Genomic DNA, 20,001 nt, shown 5'->3' on the forward strand with positions numbered 1-20,001 from the left:
GTTTTCTTCATTCTGTAGCATCCATAACAGAATTGTTACCAGTTCAATTTCCAAGAACTTTAGGAGGGAAATTGTAAAAAAAAAAAAGAATTACAACTACACAGCTAAAACAAAATTCTTCTGTTTGGGGTATGTCTTACATATCACAAATAAATTATGATCAAACCTGAGGAGAACCTTTAGATTTGAACGCTTATGAATCTTTGTTAGGAATAGCATAACTGTGTCTGGTATCGTAGAAGCATGTGGCATTATAGCTGCCTGACAAAGTATTGCTGAAATTATATTTATCAAAAATGGTTTTATTTTTGAGATAGGTTGTTAGAATCTCTGGATGATTGTTCAACTAAAAAGGTAGTATAAACAAATAAACTGATAATTTATCAAGCAATATTTTTAAAGCCATGCAGTATGTTTTCCTTATGATATACAATGTGACTTCTTGTTTTGTGAACACTGACAGATCTTTTTAAACAATCACAGAAATGAAGGAATAAAATAATCTGTGAAACATTAAAACACCCCTCTGTGCAAACAGTGTTGAAAACGTTTTTTTCTATCAGTCTGTATGTGTTTGTGTGTGTGTGTGTGTGTCTTTCTAGGTCTGAAACTAATAATCATTTTCATTATAGATTATTATTTTCTTCATTATTTGGTCCATAATACATGAATGAGAAATGCTCCCCTAACCCTAACCCTAAATCCAAAGGGAATGAATTTACTTAAGTTTAAAACAAAAGTGTTTGAAAAATAATTTCAGCAAATAACTGCCACCAACAGGGTAGCATTATCTGTCAGGAAGTGAGAGATGACACCTGTTGTATGCTCTGTGTAGTTGCTGAAACAGTCCACTGTAAAATGCCTTGTACATAATCTATAGCTGTCACAGATATCACTGTCCTCAAAGTTAAAAAAAAATAAATTATAGCCAGTGGTCCCAGTGGTTTTCAGGAAACTGTGGTGGTGGTTCAGCAGCGGTTGCTGTGGCCTATGGTTTCAATTCTTGATGAAAAGCCTACAGATGAATTTTTGGAATACAAATTTGTGACAACTACAGTTTATGTTGTCTTTCTTTCTTTCTTTCTTTCTTTATTGTTGGGGACCAGGTGAATTAAAAAAATCTCAGACAATGACATGACACACTTGGTAGCAGATTTACATCATCAGCTAATTAGCTAATGCTGTGCTGCACCACATATACACAAAGTCCCTGTCTAAACTGACAAATGCCCAAGAGAATATGATCTTCCCTGCACTGGGAAAAACATGCCATCATACAACAAATAATAAGCCGTATTGCATGGCACACCTTGATAAATAATGATGTCTGTGATGTCTACAGCCACAGAGGGCATGCCTCCAATCAAAGGTGTTGAGAAAACACATTTTAACAATTACACATTGTGCACTTGTCCTCGTTGAAAACATGATGTAATTATTTGGAAACAGGGAAGGTTGTATCCCCCAAACAGTATGGGCCACTTATAGCATTTCAGCCACATACTGTATTCCAAAATTTGGTTACAAGGCCAAAATTGTGGATCAAGACAAATGAAATGGACAAAAGACCATAGTGAACATGAGCCAGAAATTTAAGTTTGCAACTTTCATTACACATGCATGTCATTACATGCAATGAACATTTGACTGCTATGGCTCAGTTCAGTTTCGTATGTGTTTTTTTTCTGTCACATTAAGTTAATTTTGGAACATCCAAGCCTGATGTGTAATTTGAACGCGAGGAACATCAGCTCTGCATCTGCTGCAATTTCATTTACAACAAAGTTGGTTAAAAGACATTAGTGATTTAACTGACCAGAAGAAGGCTCAACTTAAAAAGGTACTCCTCCAAGACAGACAACTGCAGATTGATACAAAAGCAGCATCCATGTAGAAGCTCTTGGTGGGCTCAGATACGATTCCAAATGAATTTTCAGAGTTGCTACGTGTCTGTTTTGTAAGTAAGCCATTGTTTGCCAAAACATTCGGCACATTTATTCTTTCTGGTGATAAAATAACAACATTGTGTTCAAGACTTGTTTGACTGTCCCTGTGGTAAAAAAAATCACTTGATACAGGATTAAGTGAAAAGACATGGATTTTCAAATTTGGCTGGACTGACCCTTTAATTGTTTTACTTACTACACAGAGCTGGCAGCAGACGCAACACAAAATGGGTGGAACGTAAGAGTTTTCCCTGTTAAAGTTAGATGTAGGGGATTTGTTCTCTGATGGCTTCTTCTACCATCACTTTACTGAAGGAACTTGGGATCCATGGACAGGCTCTGCAGCAGACTGCAACTGCAACTGACATAAGTCAGTTCCGGCCAATCTCCCTTCTCAATGTCGAAGGGAAAACTTTTTCAGCATAATAGCACAGAGGCTGTCCACTTACCTGGAAAGGAACAAGTACATCGATACGTCTGTACAGAAAGCAGGCATTCCTGGATTTTCTGGTTGCCTGGAGCATACCAGCATGATTTGGCACCAGATCCAAGCAGCTAAGAAGACAAACGAGACCTCCATGTCATCTTTCTCGACCTGGCCAACACCTTTTGCTCAGTCCCCCACAAACTTCTTTGGGAATCCTTCCGCTTTTTCCATGTGCCAGAACCCATCACTACGCTGGTAAAGGCGTACTTCCAAGACCTTCAATTGTGTTTCACAACACCTGAATACACTACAACATGGCAGGCTGTACTCAGACTCCCACCTATCCGAGTGTACATGGGCGACATGACCACACTGACCTCAACTGCAGCATGCACCAGGCGTCCACTCTCAAAACTGCAGGAGAACATCAAGTGGGCCCGGATGAAAATCAAGACAAGTAAATCTCGAATCTCCATAGTCAAGGGACAGCTTAAAGATGTGAGGTTTTGCATTGGAGATGACCCGATACCAACAGTCTCTGAACTTCCGGTCAAAAGCCTTGGTAGATGGTAAGATGCGAGCCTCAAGGATGAAGATCAAGTGCAGGAGTTACGGCAGGACATCGCCAACGGATTGGAGAGGATTAAGATTAAGGATTAAGACTCTGTTCCCTGGGAAGATGAAGCTTTGGTGCCTTCAGTTTGGGCTTCTCCTAAGGGTAATGTGGCCACTTGTATGAGGTCCCACTTACAACCATGGAGAAGATGGGGCGAACCATTGCATCATATGTGAAGAAATGGCTTGGCGTTCCATGATGTCTAAGCAGCACTGGACTCTATGGCAAAGGGGTCTTGGAGTTGCCCATCACAAGTCGAAAGGAGGAGTACAAGTGTGATAAAGTAAGACTGCAGATGACACTGAAGGACTCAAAAGACCAGACCGTCGGCAATGCTGCACCTCCAGTACTAACTGGATGGAAATGGACACCATCTGAAGCTAAATCTGCCATGAGACACCAAGACATTGTGGGACATACCCAGCTTGGAAGAGGAGGCTTTGGTCTGGCAGCGAGCAAACCATCTTGGCGCCATCTGAGCGGAGGAACTGGTGGTCGATGAAGTGCGCAGGCAGGAGAAGACTGCGAGAAGCACAAAGGCTGTCTCTCTTGTTAAACAGGGGCAATGGATGCAATGGGAAGGCCTTGAGAGGAGAAAGATCAACTGGAGTGAGCTATGGCAAATGGAAGAAATCAACATCAGGTTCATAATGAGATCTGTGTATGATGTATCGCCAAAAAACCTGCATCAGTGGTATGTAGAGGATCCAACCTGCCCCCTCTGTCCAGCTCCAGCAACTCTCAGGCATATCCTGACTGGTTGCAAGACCAGCCTCACACAAGGCCGATACACCTGGAGGCGCAATCAAGTCCTCAAGAGCTTGGCTGTTGCAGTTGAGATCAAGAGGACGGCCACCAACTCCTTACCCCTAGGGCAAAGCAATCCGTTAAAAAACAACGTTCATCCAGAAAGGACAGGAAAAGCCCAGAAAGACTCCTACAAAGACAGAAACTGGTCATCTAGCAATGGCCCGGGACTGGAAGATGCTTGTTGATATTGGCCAGCAACTCAGTTTTCCACATGAAATTGCCTCGACCAACCTCAGGCCAGATATGGTACTCTGGTCCCCGGCTCAAAGAGCTGTGTACATAATAGAACTCACAATCCCATGGGAGAACTCTGTTGAGGAGGCCTGTGGACGCAAGAAGTTGCGATATTGTGGCTTCTTCAACCATCAAGTTACTGAAGGAACTTGGGATCCATGGACAGGCTCAGAGCAGTTTCTGAAGCAGCTGAAAGAGGCAGCCAATGCCTATGGATGAAATGGAAGGACCCTTGCCGGGCGCTAAGAACATGAACCTCCCCCCCTTGTGGGGGGGCTATGAGGTATGTGGTCAGCTCTAAGCCTTGCTCAGGGAATAGGATGCCCCTGCATTGCAGAATTCCGTGGGAGGTTAACCATTTTACAGCTCAGCTAACTTTAATAATTGGGCACAGGACACAAACTACGGCTTGATCACCCTGTAGTTGGCCGCCTCAGATAAGGGTGTATAGTGAGTAAAGGCTGAAACACCCCTTGATTCAGAGGACCACTACTGAGGATGAGTCCCGAAATTGACATCTGATCCTACTCTAAAGACTCTCCCATGCCACTCGTAACATCCAGGCAAACATCGTGTGAGTGCACACCACCTTTTGGCACAATGGACAGTTTTTAACATCATGTCCCATGTTTTAATGATTCTTGATGTAAGGAAAACTGCTTGTTCAAGGCCCAACACACCCAGACAGGTGTTTTCAGTCATTATGGCTGATTAGACCTCTGTTCAGTTTGAGGATGAGTGAAACTATGCTTGTACATGTCATCACAGGACTCAGGTGCTAATAAAAACGACAAAAGTCTAATTAGTTTCACCTAAATGGGCATGAAAACGCAAGTCAATAAAGTACAATCTGTGCATGCTGTCACTGAGACCTGATAAGAACTCTGTTGTGTTCCGGGTCTACCCTGGTGTCTCTAACAGTTGGATGAACCTCCAAAGGAAGTCACCCAGGAGGCATCCTGATCAGATGCCTGAACCACCTAAACTTGTCTGCAAAGAATACTTATTTTACCCGCTTCTGTCCACAGTCTAATTGTTTTGGTCCCTACCCAAAGCTCATTATCATAGGCGGGGGGTTGGAACTGTCCGGTACACATTATGATGCACCAATCTGCCTGTCGATCTCACGCTGCATTTTACCTTCACTCATGAACCAGTCTTCAAGATACCTGAACTCCTTCACTTGAGGAAGTGGCCTATGGTTTCAATTCTTAATGAAAAGCCTAAAGATTAATGTTTGGATTACAACTACAACTACAGTCTGTGTTGTCTTTCTTTCTTTCTTTCTTTCTTTCTTTCTTTCTTTCTTTCTTTCTTTCTTTATTGCTAGGGAGCAGGTGAATTAAAAAAATCTCAGACAATGACATGACACACTTTGTAGCAGGTTTACATCATCAGCTAATCTGCTAATGCTGTGCTGCACCACATATAAACAAAGTCCCTGTCTAAACTGACAAATGCCCAAGAGAATATGATCTTCCCTGCAATGGGAAAAACATGCCATCATACAACAAATAATGAGCCGTATTGCATGGCAGCCTGTTCACGCGTTGATAAATAATGATGTCTGCGATTTCTGCAATCACAGAGGGCATGCCTCCAATCAAAAGTGTTGAGAAAACACATTTTAACAATAACACATTGTGCACTTGTCCTCATTGAAAACATGATGTAAATGATGTAAAATTTGGTTACAAGGCCAAAAATCACAATTGTTCTGTGTGTTCTAAAGAGCTTTAGAATGAACTGTAAAGTTTGACAGTGAATTTATCCATTGTGAGATTTGGAAACTCTCTCTCTCTCTGTCTCTCTCTCTAACCCAACTAGCCAAGGCAGATGGCCACCCACCCAGAGTCTGGTTCTGCTTGAGGCTTCATTCTGTTAAAAGATAGTCTTTCCTCAACACTGTTTGCCAGTGCTTGCTCATGAGGAAACTGATGGGTCCCTGTAGACAAAGAGTTTGGTCTGTCGCATGCAACAATGGATTGAGGGAATGACTAATGTAATTGAAGACTTGATGATGAGGGGCTGGGCAAAAAAACAAGCTGGTGGGAGGAAGCCTGTGGGGAGGATCAAGAGAAGGAGAGAGAGTGAGGGCAACTGGAACGAAAATAGAAATGAAGAACATCTAATCTCATTCAACATCATGACAAGAATAAGTGAATGAAGGGGTCTCTGCTCAGATCATCAGTGATGGAGTCATTGGAAGCAGCTGAACTCTGTATTCCTCCCCTTAACACCTCCTGCAGGTCAACGCCTGTTACTCCCAAGGACATGTTCATCAAAACACTGCTGTCCTGTATCACTCTGCTCACTGTGACACTCAACTTGTTGGTCATCATCTCCATCTCCCACTTCAGGCACAGTCACTGTTCTTGAAATATAACAGATGATAGTGTGTATGTACACAAATTATGGATGGAAATTGTGTTTATTCTATGCTTTTCTATGCTAAAAAGACCAACTTTGAAACATATCAGTACTTTCACTTGCAAATGAAAATGTCATTTTCATTGGGCGAAATGTGCCACACTTGCAGTGATCATGATGGAAATCTATTTAATAACACAACCAAACTACAGCAGCAATTACTTTATTTGCTGTGGAGCTGAGTGATATTATAGAGCTTTATGTGGCATGTCGGCTATGTAGAGTTTATTATTCATATTTCTGTGTCTGTTAAAGTACAACTTTACTTTTCATATTCTGTCTGTATTCTCACAATGATGTCTGTGATTTAAACTCATTTTTGCTGAATATGAGGCACTAATCATAATCTCCCCCTCCAGGCAGCTCCAGACCCCCACCAATCTCATCCTCCTCTCCCTGGCTGTGTCTGACTTGCTGGTGGGCCTTGCAGTGATGCCATCTGCAATCATTCTGCAGTCCTGCTGGTTTCAGGGTAAAATATCATGTGCTTTTTCATCCCTGTTAGGCTTCATCCTCACCTCTGCCTCTGTTGGGAACATGGTGCTCATATCTGTGGATCGCTATGTGGCCATTTGTTACCCTCTGCGCTATTCATCCATGATAACACCAAGCAGAGTTCAAATCTGCGTATCTCTATGTTGGAGCTACTCTGCTATCTGCAACATTATAATACTGAAAGATTACTTGTCACAAATAAATTTGTCTAATTCCTGCTTTCAAGAATGTACAGTTGTCATAAACTACATTTCTGGGGCAGTAGACTTATTTCTCACCTTTTTGGGCCCTGTTACTGTGATCATAGTTCTCTATGTGAGAGTGTTTGTGGTGGCTGTGTCACAGGCACGTGTCATGAGATCTCAGATTTCGGCTGTCAAATCAAACACTGCGACTGTGAAGAAATCAGAGATGAGAGCTGCTCGAACTCTTGGTATTATCCTTCTTGTCTTTATACTTTGTCTCTGTCCATACTACATTCCTTCTATAACAGGACAGGCCACCACAGGGAGTGTAGAATCATCAGCTCAACTTTGGCTGTTTTATTGTAACTCCAGTTTTAATCCTCTGATCTATGCCTTTTTCTACCCCTGGTTTAGAAAATCAGTTAAACTCATTGTCAGCCTTCAGATACTGCAGCCAGGTTCCCGAGAGGCCAACATCATGTTGAGATAATCAATATACTGTACAGAAAGTGACTAAACACAGGACAGAAAAAATAAACATTTTCAGGATATAAACCAGTCTACCTTTGAAACAACCCTTTGCCAGAGAAGATGGCATTATAACACCCTTGGTTTGGAAAAGCTACTGAATATTCACTTACAGTTCACTTACATTCACTTACAGTTCCTACAGTTTACTTCAAAGCAGTCCTCCACAATGAACCTGCATTATTTGACATAAATTGATTGGCCAAACACAGTGGATGCTAAAGCTAAAATATTTGAGGCCTATGGTATGGTATACAGTACATTACGGATGTGTTCATTGGCATTGCACACAATGTCCTTATAAATCATGACACATTGTTGTTTTTGTATATAATTAAAGGATAGATTATCCAGACAGTTTTCTAACTGTGATGCGACATTCTACAAACATTCCACAAAATTCAGACAGAAAGCATGATTTGGAACAGAAGTAGTAGCCCTCACCCACAAGCTTGTTGTCAAAACAACCAAAATTTCTAGTTTATTCTCAGTGATCAAATCAAATTTGATGCTGAAAAACACTGCTGTGAAATTGTTGTTATAACCTAAAAGGCCATGTGACTATAGGGTGACAATGCATCCCAAGCAGAGTTTTTTTTTCTTCCCTGACCCCTGCAGGGTTCTATATCAATGTGCCTGCAAATATCAAATAATGACAGATAGAGCAATGCACTTTATTAACTTGAAGCACAAAAAAACATCCAAATACCTGATGAGATTATTTTAAAATAAAACATTAGTAGTATAATGTACTTTTGTGATGTGTTCATAGTGTTTCCAAATTCCAAATGTACTGAAATTTAATGAGCTGAGGTAGAGTGCAACCTCAGCTAACGAAGTTCAATTTGTCTGGACTGCACAGAAACAAACCTTTCATTAATGGCTTTCTGTCTATAAATGGCACTGGGCCTTTTTTTTTTGGTGTATGTTCAACACTATTTTTTGTGCATGTATTACCCCTTCTGTGGTTTCTGTTTTTGTTACTCAGTCAATGTTTGTGGTCTGTTGGACCCACTGCATTATTTATTTATTTATTAACAATTTATGTAAAAGTACTAAACAGGTGATTACTTCATCCCAATTACAAGCAATATAGACAGCATATATGGTTAATATTTGGCATTAACCCCTGTTAGATCACACTGATGAATAAAAGTGCTATTCAGTTTTTTGTGATAAAATGTAATAAAAAAGAAAAATCAAATAATATTTGTTTTCTTGAACAAATATAAATGAAACAAGATTTTTCATTACTATTGATGTTTATTTCTTTGAATCTTATAAGAAATTGAACAATTGATGTGACTCTACTCAACATGTGCCCCACTGAATAGATACACAATGCCAGTGTCAGTCTAAACAACACATCAGCCCCAATGAACACATAGCCTATTCATGCAAGCCAATACAACACATGAGGTGCAGACTCTCATTCCTTGGGCAAGTATACCATTCAATTTCACAATTTTTTAACATCCGTTAACTTGCTGGCTGTTGTTGAGCCGGCTACTGACAGGCAGGTCCGGCGGATGGCTGCTGATGTGCTGGTCCTGTGGCTGGCTGCTGATGTGCTGGTCCTGTGGCTAGATGCTGAGGGGCTGGTCCTGTAGTAGGCAGCTGATGGGTGATCCTGCAGCTGCCTGCTCAGTGGTTGGGCCTATGGCTGGCTGCTGACAGGCTTGTTTTGGAGCTGGCTGATGGTAAATCTCATCCTCCCATTCAAACTTACTGTCAGACTCTGAATTGACATAATTGTGATTCTCTTATTCTAAAAAATCTTCTTCTTCGTCGTCTTAAAAAGCTTGTCTCTTCTAAAATAATTTCTTAGGCTCTCTGAGCGTAGAATCTTTCTGCCATACAATAAGGAGCCACACAGGCAAAGCTATTTATTTGTTGTGTTCCACCCGCACTTTGCAGCTGGCATAGAGAGCGAGAAAATTTAGAATGGTTCTCGCAAGGCGAAGGGTAAATGTGCAGGAACGTGGGAGCAGACAGCTGGCAGGCAGGCTTGAAAAATTAACAATGTTGCAACCTTGTGTGGGAATAGCAGGAGCCAAAACTCACAAATATACTCACGCACACATGTATCAACAAACACAGAAACACACACACACACACACACACACACACACACACACAAATGAGCCAAGGCCAATGGGTGTCACATGGAAAAATTGCTCATAATAATAATAATAATATTAATAATAATAAACGGGTCCCACAGACACTTGAACAGATGCCTGATTGAGGAAGACTTCAACAGAATGGTCAATCTTGTTGTTTGCATTTTTTATGAGTCTAGAAATTTGTCCTCCCTTGTTCTGTCACTAAATAAGGTGAACACTCTGGAAGTGTGGCAGAGAATCCATAGCACTAGTCTTCTCTCTATGCTGCATGAAGTAAAAGAGATCTGATTCATCATACTGTGTTCGTTATTATTCAGAAGATTTGCAACTCTTAAGAAATTCTTCAACACTACCCAGAGCTGTAGTTATATGAGCTACTGTAGGGTTAGCGAGTTATCTTATGTGGCATGCAGCTGCAGTGCCCCCTGGCAGACCGGGGTGGTGGTCCCTCTATTTGGAAGGGGGACTGGAGGATGTGCTCCAACTACAGGGGGATCACACTCCTCAGCCACCCTGGTAAAGTCTATTCCAGGGTACTGGAGAGGATCTCCATTGTTCCTTCAATGGAGAAAACATATGGTTTTCGTCTTAGTTGTGGAACACTGGACCAGCTCTACACCCTCTGCAGGGTGCCCGAGGGAGTTTGCCCAACTAGTCCAACAAGTTTGTGGACTTGGAGAAGGCATTCAACCTTGTCCCTCTTGGCATTCTGTGGGAGGTGCTTTGGGAGTATGGAGTCCGGGGCCGGCCCCCTACTACAGGACCAGCCCCTCAGCATCCAAAGTCAAAGTCAAAGTCAAAGTCAGCTTTATTGTCAATTCTGCAGTATGTACAGGACAAACAGAGAATCGAAATTGCTTTACTCTTCATCCCTTTTGTGACAGGACATATATTAAAAAAGAGATAAATAAAAAATGTACAATCTAAATAAAAACGGTACAAACTAAGTAGGTAAAAACTGTACAATCTAAATAAAAACTGTACAAACTAAGTAAAAAAACTGTGCAATCTAAACAATGAAACATTGAGAATGTAATAGTGCAAATGTAAACGGTAGTGCAAAAAGAATTAGCTTAACAACTGGTGGTGATGAGAGAGAGAGAAGCCGCTGCGTGTGCAGTCAAGAATCCAGCCACAGGACCAGCACATCAGCAGCCAGCCGCAGGATCAGCACGTCAGCAGCCATCCGCCAGCAATGAGAACCAAGCTCCGGCTCCGGTCTCTGTATGACCGGAGCCGGAGCTTGGTTCGCATTGCCGGCAGCAAGTCAGAAATGTTCCCAGTTTGTGCTGGACTCCGGCAGGGCTGCCCTCTGTCACTGGTTCTGTTCATTATTTTTATGTGCAGTCATCATAAACTACATTTCAGGGGCAGTAGACTTATTTCTCACCTTTTTGGGCCCTGTTACTGTGATCATAGTTCTTTATGTGAGAGTGTTTGTGATGGCTGTGTCACAGGCACGTGTCATGAGATCTCAGATTTCAGCTGTCAAATCAAACACTGCGACTGTGAAGAAATCAGAGATGAGAGCTGCTCGAACTCTTGGTATTATCCTTCTTGTCTTTATACTTTGTCTCTGTCCATACTACATTCCTTCTATAACAGGACAGGACACCACAGATGGTGTAGAATCATCAGCTCAAGTTTGGCTGTTCTTTTGTAACTCCACTTTTAATCCTCTGATCTATGCCTTTTTCTACCCCTGGTTTAGAAAATCAGTTAAACTCATTGTCAGCCTTCAGATGCTGCAGCCAGGTTCCCGAGATGCCAGGATCATGTTGAGATAAGCAACCTCATGTGGCATAAATTAATTAAATAGCCAAACAGAGCAGACAAAATGAAATGAGTTGAGGCCTATGTTAGCAATAATTATTCTCTGTGATGCTGTGCTCTATCCAGAGTGTCCAAAACGCAGACAGAAGGCATGATTTGGAACAGAAGTCGTTGCCCTCATCCACAAGCTTGTTGTCAGAACAAAGATTGTTGTTTATTCTCATGGTCAAGTTATCAAATCAAATATGATGCTGAAACACACTGCTGTGAAATTGTTGCTGTAATATAAAAGGCCAAATTCATATTTTCACCATGTGACTGTTGGGTGACAACGACAAAAAATAAAAAGTCATCTTGATGTATTAATTAGTGTTTTGTTTTTCTTCCCTGACACCTACAGGGCTCTGTTTCAATGTGTTCTCAAATATTAAATAATGACACTTAAAATAATGCACATTAACTCCAAACACAAAAATCTAAATATCTGAAGAGCTGTAAAATAAAATCACAGAAAAGTATAATGTACTTTGTGATGTGTGCAAAGTCAGGGGGGTGGGAAATTCCCCTTTTAATATCTAACCCTCACCCAGGCACTGACAGATAAATGTTTAACATCACCAGCCACTTAATAATATGTCATTATTCTTTCTTTGACCTCTACCAACCACTCATTTCTTCCCAGCATTTGGCAGGTGGCTGGTGGTGATTTCTCACCCCGATTCTACTGTTTTGGAATTTCAATAGTTTAACATTTTACTGTAAAAGTGAACAGTTCTGTTAACTAATAAAGATCAGTTTGTCTGGACTGCAGAAACAAACCTTTTAATTAATGGCTTTCTGTTTATAAATGGCACTGGGCTTTTTTTTGTGTTTTGTGCATGGTATTAATTGATGCGTGACATTTATTTTTAGAAACACTGAACATTGGTTGACTCTGATCTTTTGTCACTTCAACCAGTCCTGATAAAGATTCTGTTTGTGTGAAACATTGTCTCACACAGGAAGACGATGAGGCATGTGTTATAAAAGCTCTGTTGTTACCTTAACAGGGGCTGGCTGCTGCAGGCCATAGTTTTTATTTACAGTAATAAAAGGGAAATCAGTAACATACATAAAGCTCCTGCCATGGTCAAACACATCGTAGCAATCACAGACCATCTGGTATCTGTCTCAGTAATCTCAGATTTGTCAATGTTTAGCCACAGTCAGTCTCCTCTCCTGTCACAGAATCCCTACAGCTGAAATGAGCTCTTTTTAATGTCCGATCATTGGCTAACAAATCCTTTTTCATGAATGATCTCATAAGTGAGAACTATACTTTTAATCAGTCAGTAAGAGAAAACAGGAAAGGAGGAGGCATGGCAGCCATTTTTCTAAACAGTTTGTGTGTAATGACATTGACCTGATTGAATTTACATCATTTGAATATCTTTCACTTGAGTTCAATCCAGAATTCTCAGTACTCATCACGACTGATGTTCATCAGTGTTTTTGCAGGAGTTCTTAGAGTTGATCGCACTTAGTATAACTAAATATGATAGATTAATCCTAAATGGAGACCTAAATATCCACATCAACAAAAGAAGGACTCCAAAGCTACGCAGCTAATGAATTTACTGGACAGTTTTGAATTCAACAACATGTAAATGAAGCCAGTCATCAGCATGGTAACATTCTGGACATGGCAATAACAACAGGGTTAAACACTGACATTGTTTCAGTATAAGAATGACCTGTTTCTGATCACTGTGTGTTTTTTGATGCCCAATTAATGTTAACAAAGACTAAAAGTTAATTTCTGGTTTAAACACGATTCCTGGCAAGACTGAAGGAAAGTTCTGCAATATCAGATCATTTGAGTCTAAAAGCTATGGCAGCTCTTTAAATGACATGGTTGCACATTTCAACAACACCATGTCATCTGCTTTAAATGTTGTTTCTCCGCTAAAGGTTAAAAAGAGGCCAACTGACAGAATCTCCCCGTGGTTAAACAACAGCAGTGTTTAATGAGAGGAAGAGAATTTGCAAAGCATCTGAAAAAAAAAGAAACAGATGAAAACTGTGCTCACAGTTCACCGTAGTATACACAAAGAAGCCATGACTGTCTATAACCAATCTATATGTAAGCCTAAAAAGGTGGTTTGGCTCTAGTGTCTTCAGGGCTGTGGGTCTGGCAGCTTACAGTTATCTTATGTTATTGTTAGTTTTGCTATTTTCCATGCTACATATACATAACCAACACGGCAGGACAGTTCAGCTCTCCTCTCATACACTCTTCGTGCATCACACTAAAGCGCAGTACCAACACAAGCTGAGTTTTCATTGCCCCTAGAAATGCACAAATCCTAAATATCGCAATAAAGAACTGGTAATGGAAACATCTATATTTCGAAAATCCTCTCAAATATCACTAAAACATTTTTATGCTCTCATGAGGTGGTTTTTCAGATGTGTCAATATAAAAGTGTATCGCAAAAGTGAAAAGTGTAACGGAAACACTTTTTTCACATTTACACGTTACACGACGCATAACACTTTCAGCCATCTGTATCTGTATATTAGAATGACCTGTTTCTGACCGTTATCGGTGTTTTGTTTTTTTTTTCGATGCCAAATTAATGTTAACAATGATTAAAATTTAATTTCTGGTTCAAAGACAATTCCAACATTACCATGTCATCTGCTATAAATGCTAAAAACTAAAGGTTAAAAATAGGTCGACTGACAGAATCACCCCATGATTTAACAACAGCAGTGTTCATGAGAGGAAGAGAATCTGTAAAATCTGAAAGGAAATGGAGGAAAACGATAGTTACGCATGTAAGTACAGTTGTATGAATCCTGGATGAGCTTTAAGCACTGAATGACTTTGTCTCGCGCATGCTCAGGTCGAGAAGGAATTCCAACAAAGTCACCTGTGAGTGACCCCCTGACGACCTCGGATAGGCTATAACTTCCGGTGTCTCCAGGGGATCTGTTCCTGGAGAATCTTCTTGCAAAGCCACAAGGATTCTGAGTGACTGAACGCTCTGGCGGTCATCCAGGATTCATAGAACCGTAGTTACATGCGTATCTATCGTTCTATTTCATCCTTCCTGACTGCCAGAGGCAGTGCTTTAAGCACTGCATGACCAATACCAACAAGGTCATGAGGAATCCAAAATACAGACCTTATTGACTGGAAGCAGAAGAACTTGGTCGGAGGACCATACCCAGTGGGTGAGGAGAGGCAATGTTTTCTCGATAGAACCTTGCAAAAGTGCTTGGTGACGCCCACGAGGCTGCGGCACATATTGCCTCCAGAGGTACTCCTCTCAGTACAGCACATGATGTGGAGACGCTTCTCACAGAGTGGCATCTCACGCCAGATAGCAGGGGACAACCACCCGTCTTATATGCGTGACAAATGGCTTCCACGATCTAGTGAGCCAGACGCTGTTTGGAGAGAGGACAAGCTTTCTTCGGACCGCCAAAGCACACGAAAAGCTGGTCAGACTGGCGTATACCCACAGTACTGTCCACATCTCTCTCAGAGCACGCACAGGACACAACAGCACAGACTTCTCACCCCCTTCCTCTACTGGCTGGTCAATCCGAGCCAGCTGGATAGGCTGATTAAGGTGCGAGTTTGACAAAACCTTAGGCAAGAATGCAGGATTCGGCCATAAGGTGACCCCTGAAACTTCTGAGTTCCACCGTAGGCAAGAATTGCTGATCGAACGGGCATGAAGCTCGCTAACACATTTTGCTTAGGTGATAGCGAGGAGGAAGGCCTGCCTTTGCCAGGGGCTCAAGGGTGGCGAGCATAGAGCATCCAGCACCAAAGGCAAGTCCCATGCTGGAGCTCTCAGCAGTCGTGGGGGACGTAGTAGAGCACCACCTCCAGGTGAAGCCGTCACTCCCCTGGGGGAGGCTTGCGGCGGGAAAGAAAGTCTGCTACGTCGTTCCACTTTCCCGGTAGATACATTGCCCTGAGGCTGATCAGACGGGGGGCTGTCCAAGTCAGGAGGCACAGGTCACCTGCAGAAACCGCATTGACCTGGTACTCCTCTGATGATTTATTTGAGAAACGGTCGACATGTTGTCCAACCGTATCAGCACATGCTTCCCCCTCAAGTATGGGAGAAAGTGTTTGAGTGCCAGGTGCACAGCCCGCAGCTCTAGTACACTGACATGCTCCGTGTGAGCCTGAGCAGACCGCTGGCCCTGAGCTGTTTTGTTCTGCCACTGTTGTGACAGTCTCCCAACGGGACGGAACAGACCCCATTGGCATGCCCTGTAACATGAAGGCCCTTTTCCTCAAGCAAGGAAGCAGTGCCATGACGCCCTGATCCTCCTGTGCCTGTGCCACTTGGCGTCCAAGTGAAGGCTGTTCAGCCACCGTTGAAGAGGGCGAAGTGACAGCAAGCCAAAAGGAACAACGGTTGTGGCAGCTGTCAACTTGCCCAGGAGGCGTAGATACTGCACGTAGGGCAACCACTTGCCCTGCCGGAAGAGGGGAAGGAGGCGGAGGATGTCGACCCAGCCGGGCTACGTGAGCCAGAAGAGCAGCCGTATCCTGCACCACTTGAGACTGGGAAGGCACACACACCAGCCAGTCGTCTAGATAGGGAAGGATCTTTATGCCCCGTGATTGCAGGGGAGAGAGGGCTGCTGCCACACAGCGGGTGAACACCCCTGGGGCGAGGGAGAGACCAAAGGGTAGCACTCTGAACTGAAAATGACGGCCTTGAAAGGCAAACCGAAGGAATTGCCTGTGGTGAGGTATGATGGGAACATGAAAATTGGCATCCTTCAGGACAATGGAAGTAAACCACTCCCCTTTGGCAACCACATGCAGAACCTCTGACACGGTGAGCATGTGAAATGGCATGACCTTCAGGAATCTGTTGCCGCCCCTGAGATCAAGGATGGGGCGAAATCCGCCATCTTTCTTTTCCAATAGAAAGTACATCAAGTAGTATCCCCCCGGGCTGTGACAGGGGATCTACTGGCTTGATGGCACCCTTGACCAGGAGGGCAGACAGCTCTTGGTCCAAGGCTAAGGCTTTTGCCGGGTCACCTATGATGGTCATTCTGACCCGGCTGAAGGCAGGGGGCCGGCGTCGGAACTGCAGTTTGTACCCCTGGGCTAGGGTGGACACCACCCAGGGGTCCGAGGTGTAAGCTGCCCAATAACTGAGCTGTTGCTGGGAAAAGCAGCCTTCAGTTCCTGGCCCCCCAGCAACTTCAGTTCCTGGCCCCCGGCCTTTAGAGACCCTGGGGGGGCGCCGGTTAACATCCAAGGCCCGAGGCTGACTAGAAGGCTGCCATTCAGGGGCCCAAACATCCTGAGCTGCCGATGATTAAGACATTAAAATATAAATAGATCATATTCATAGTCATAATATGGTTACAAATATATATAGTTATTAAAAAGTTCATATGAAGGGATGAAAGTAAAGTAAACATAACTTGTAACCTGTACAGTTAAAACGTTAGAATTCATGTAAATGAGCATAGTTTATTTGACATGTATTTGAGCCAGCACGTAAAATGAGCCTACCAGGGCCGTTACAGTTTCGCTGCTGCTGGTGTTTACTGGAGACTGTCGCTGCTGTTTCTGTTTGTTCTTCTGCGGGCTGCTGTTTGCCGGTTGACCATCCCGTAGCTTCACCTCACTGACAGTGTGCTGACAGAAGGTGAGCTCAACAGGCTGGTTTGCAACAAAAGGCGCTTAGGCAAAAAGGGCAAATTAGGCAGAAGGACAGTAAGGCAAAAAGGCAAATAACAAAAAGCGCTGAGGTTCAAAATACAAAAGGACATGACAAGACAAGACTCTGTGTTTAGCTTTGACTGGGATTAGCGATCACAAAACGCACATAACATACAAGATGATCTGGCACAGGACAAAGGGAAATGCGGACTATATATACATGCGGTAACAAGGAACAGGTGGAAACAATCAGGGTGGGGCAGACAATCAGACAGGTGGGAAGGACACCAGGAAGTCAAGAGTCTGAAACGAGAGGAGAGTTAGGGTTTCACAATACAACAGGAAGTGCAGAACAAGACATGACGCTGTGAACAGACACATGACACATCTCTTGCCATCTCTCCTCACAATGTCCTTCGGATGTCTGGGATGGAGCCTTTAGAGAAGATTATTTTTACTAATATAGACGTAGATTTGCGTAGGAGCTGGGAAGTCTAATTTCTATGAAAGAAATACAGGAGGCGATTATGTTACTTCAAAATGGTAAAACTCCAGGCCCTGATGGGTTCACTTTGGAGTTTTTTAAGCTGTTTTCAGTCACCATTGCACCAGTCCTCCAAAAAATGTATAATGAATTCTTTGCTAGGGGCCACCTGCCTCCCACCCTGTCGGAGGCCTCCATTTCTCTCCTGCTCAAGAGTGTTAAGACCCTCTTGTTTGCGGTAGCTATAGGCCCATTTCTCTTTTAAATGTTGACCTAAAGATCCTGTCAAAGATCCTAGCCCAACGCCTACAGCCGTCCTACCAAGTATAGTATCAACTGATCAAACAGGTTTCATGCTTGGAAGACACTTATTTCATAACACGAGGAGGCTCCTAAATATCATCAATGCTCTGAGCTCGAACATTCCGCATCTCACTAGAGAAGGCCTTTGATAGGGTGGAGTGGAGCTACCTTTTTTTCTGCAGAAATTTGGTTTCAGTCCATAATTTCTAGCTTGGGTCAAATTGCTTTACGCCAGCCCAGTTGCCTTGTTCCACACAAATGGATTCCTGTCTGCCCCATTTCCCCTTCATTGTGGAAGCAGACAGGGCTGCCCTCTTGCCCCCCTCTTGTTTGCCATAGCAGTTGAGCCTCTAGCCATCTGGCTGCGTCAGAAGGGTGGGTTTGAGGGCATCACCAGAGCTGGAAAAGTTCATAAATTATCCTTGTATGCTGACGAACTTCTTTTATACATCGTATAAATCCAATCCAACATCTTCTTTTCCTGTAGTTTGAGATATATTTGACAAATTTTCCCCTGCCTTTTTCCCTTTCAAATATGCTACAGGCGGATTTAAATACTTGGGGTTGCATTTACAAACTCAATTAATCTACTTTTCTTAAAAATTTTTTCTCCTCTCCTTGAGAGGCGTGAACTAGACTTTGACAGATGGTCTGGTCTCCCACTATCCCTTGTAGGTCGTGTCAGTTTAGTTAAAATGGTTGTTTTACCAAAGTTTCTTCATCTTTTTCACATATCCTCATCCTTCGTAAAAAGTATTTTTTTAGATTGCTTGATCAACGAATTAGTTACTTTCTATGGGGCATTACCCAATTTGTTTCACTTTTACTGGTCCGTGTCACAGCTGTTCATAAACTTTTGTACTGGATTACCAACACATCAGATGAAGAGCGCCCTGCATGGGTGGATATGGAACTAGCACCTTCTAAAATTTCTCTTCACTCCCTGGTGTGCTCTCGGCTCCCTTTGACTGCCTACAACTTTACCTCAAACCCATTGGTAACCAACTCTGTTAGAATCTGGATTTAAATGAAGAAAAGCCTGGGCCTCCACAAGCCTCTCCCCCATTGTAAATAATCACCTATTTCTTCTTTTCAGAGCTCTCAAAAAAATCTGACTTGTCTAAATCCCACCTCTTTCGTTTTTTTTCAGATAAGAAATTTTGTTCAAAACCAGAACCCCAGATTTCCCAACTTCTGGTTGACTCGTTGTTGGCTCTTGATCCTGAACAAAAGCAACTAGTGTCCAGCATTTACAGCCTTATCAATTCTACAACTGACGGCCCAGCTTCTGGTCCCAAGGATTCTTGGGAGAGGGAGCTTGGAATCACACTGCCTGATGATTCCTGCCAACGAGTTTTATGGTTGGTACAGGCACAGCCTCTTACAGTGTAAAGTTGTACACAAAGCTCACTACACTAATTTGAGGCTATCCTGGATCGACCCCAATGCAACTGGTTAGGTGCAAACAATCTCCAGCCGACCACTCCCACATGTTTTGGTTCTGTGGCGGGCTTGTGGGGTTGTGGGATTGATAAAAAGAGGAGGGGAAAGTAAGAAAAATTACACTGGAAGTCCTCTCTGCCACATTGTACACTCATGTTGCTGTCTGTGACATTGCTTCCAATATAGAAAATTAATGAAAAAAAAACAATAAAAACATAGGGTCACAGGAGTAATTGTTTGAGGGATGGAGATAGGTGTAAGGAGGACAACAATGGAGGGAGGGGTGAATAATGTTATTGAAGAGCTGATGATTAACAGCTGGGGAATAAACAAGCTTTTGAGAGAAAGTGTGTGGACAAGATGAAGAGAGGGAGAGAGTTGATGGGCAACAGGAATGATGATGGTAATCCAGAAGAGATAAATATCTCATCTCATTAATAAGTTAGTCAGAGCGCTGCTCGACCTCAGCAGCTCTCTGTTCAGATCCACAGTCACTATCTCTGATG

At 42.7% G+C, this 20,001-nt stretch overlaps 2 protein-coding genes across 2 annotated transcripts; both read left to right on the forward strand.

Annotated features, from left to right (window-relative positions):
- The first annotated feature begins 2,736 nt into the window (after positions 1-2,736).
- On the forward strand, positions 2,737-4,252 carry LOC121605371. The gene is given in 4 exon segments (XM_041935261.1): positions 2,737-2,942; positions 3,200-3,335; positions 3,475-3,860; positions 3,862-4,252. Coding segments are annotated over 4 exon segments (1,119 nt in total).
- A 1,974-nt stretch (positions 4,253-6,226) lies between these two features.
- LOC121605372 (trace amine-associated receptor 13c-like) lies at positions 6,227-7,633 on the forward strand. The gene is made up of 2 exons (XM_041935262.1): positions 6,227-6,393; positions 6,823-7,633. The coding sequence occupies exons 1-2, from the start codon at positions 6,227-6,229 to the stop codon at positions 7,631-7,633; spliced, it is 978 nt and encodes a 325-aa protein (XP_041791196.1).
- Positions 7,634-20,001: the final 12,368 nt, after the last annotated feature.

The sequence above is a fragment of the Chelmon rostratus genome, chromosome 4 (genome assembly GCF_017976325.1).
Source record: "Chelmon rostratus isolate fCheRos1 chromosome 4, fCheRos1.pri, whole genome shotgun sequence".
Lineage (NCBI taxonomy): Eukaryota > Metazoa > Chordata > Actinopteri > Chaetodontiformes > Chaetodontidae > Chelmon > Chelmon rostratus.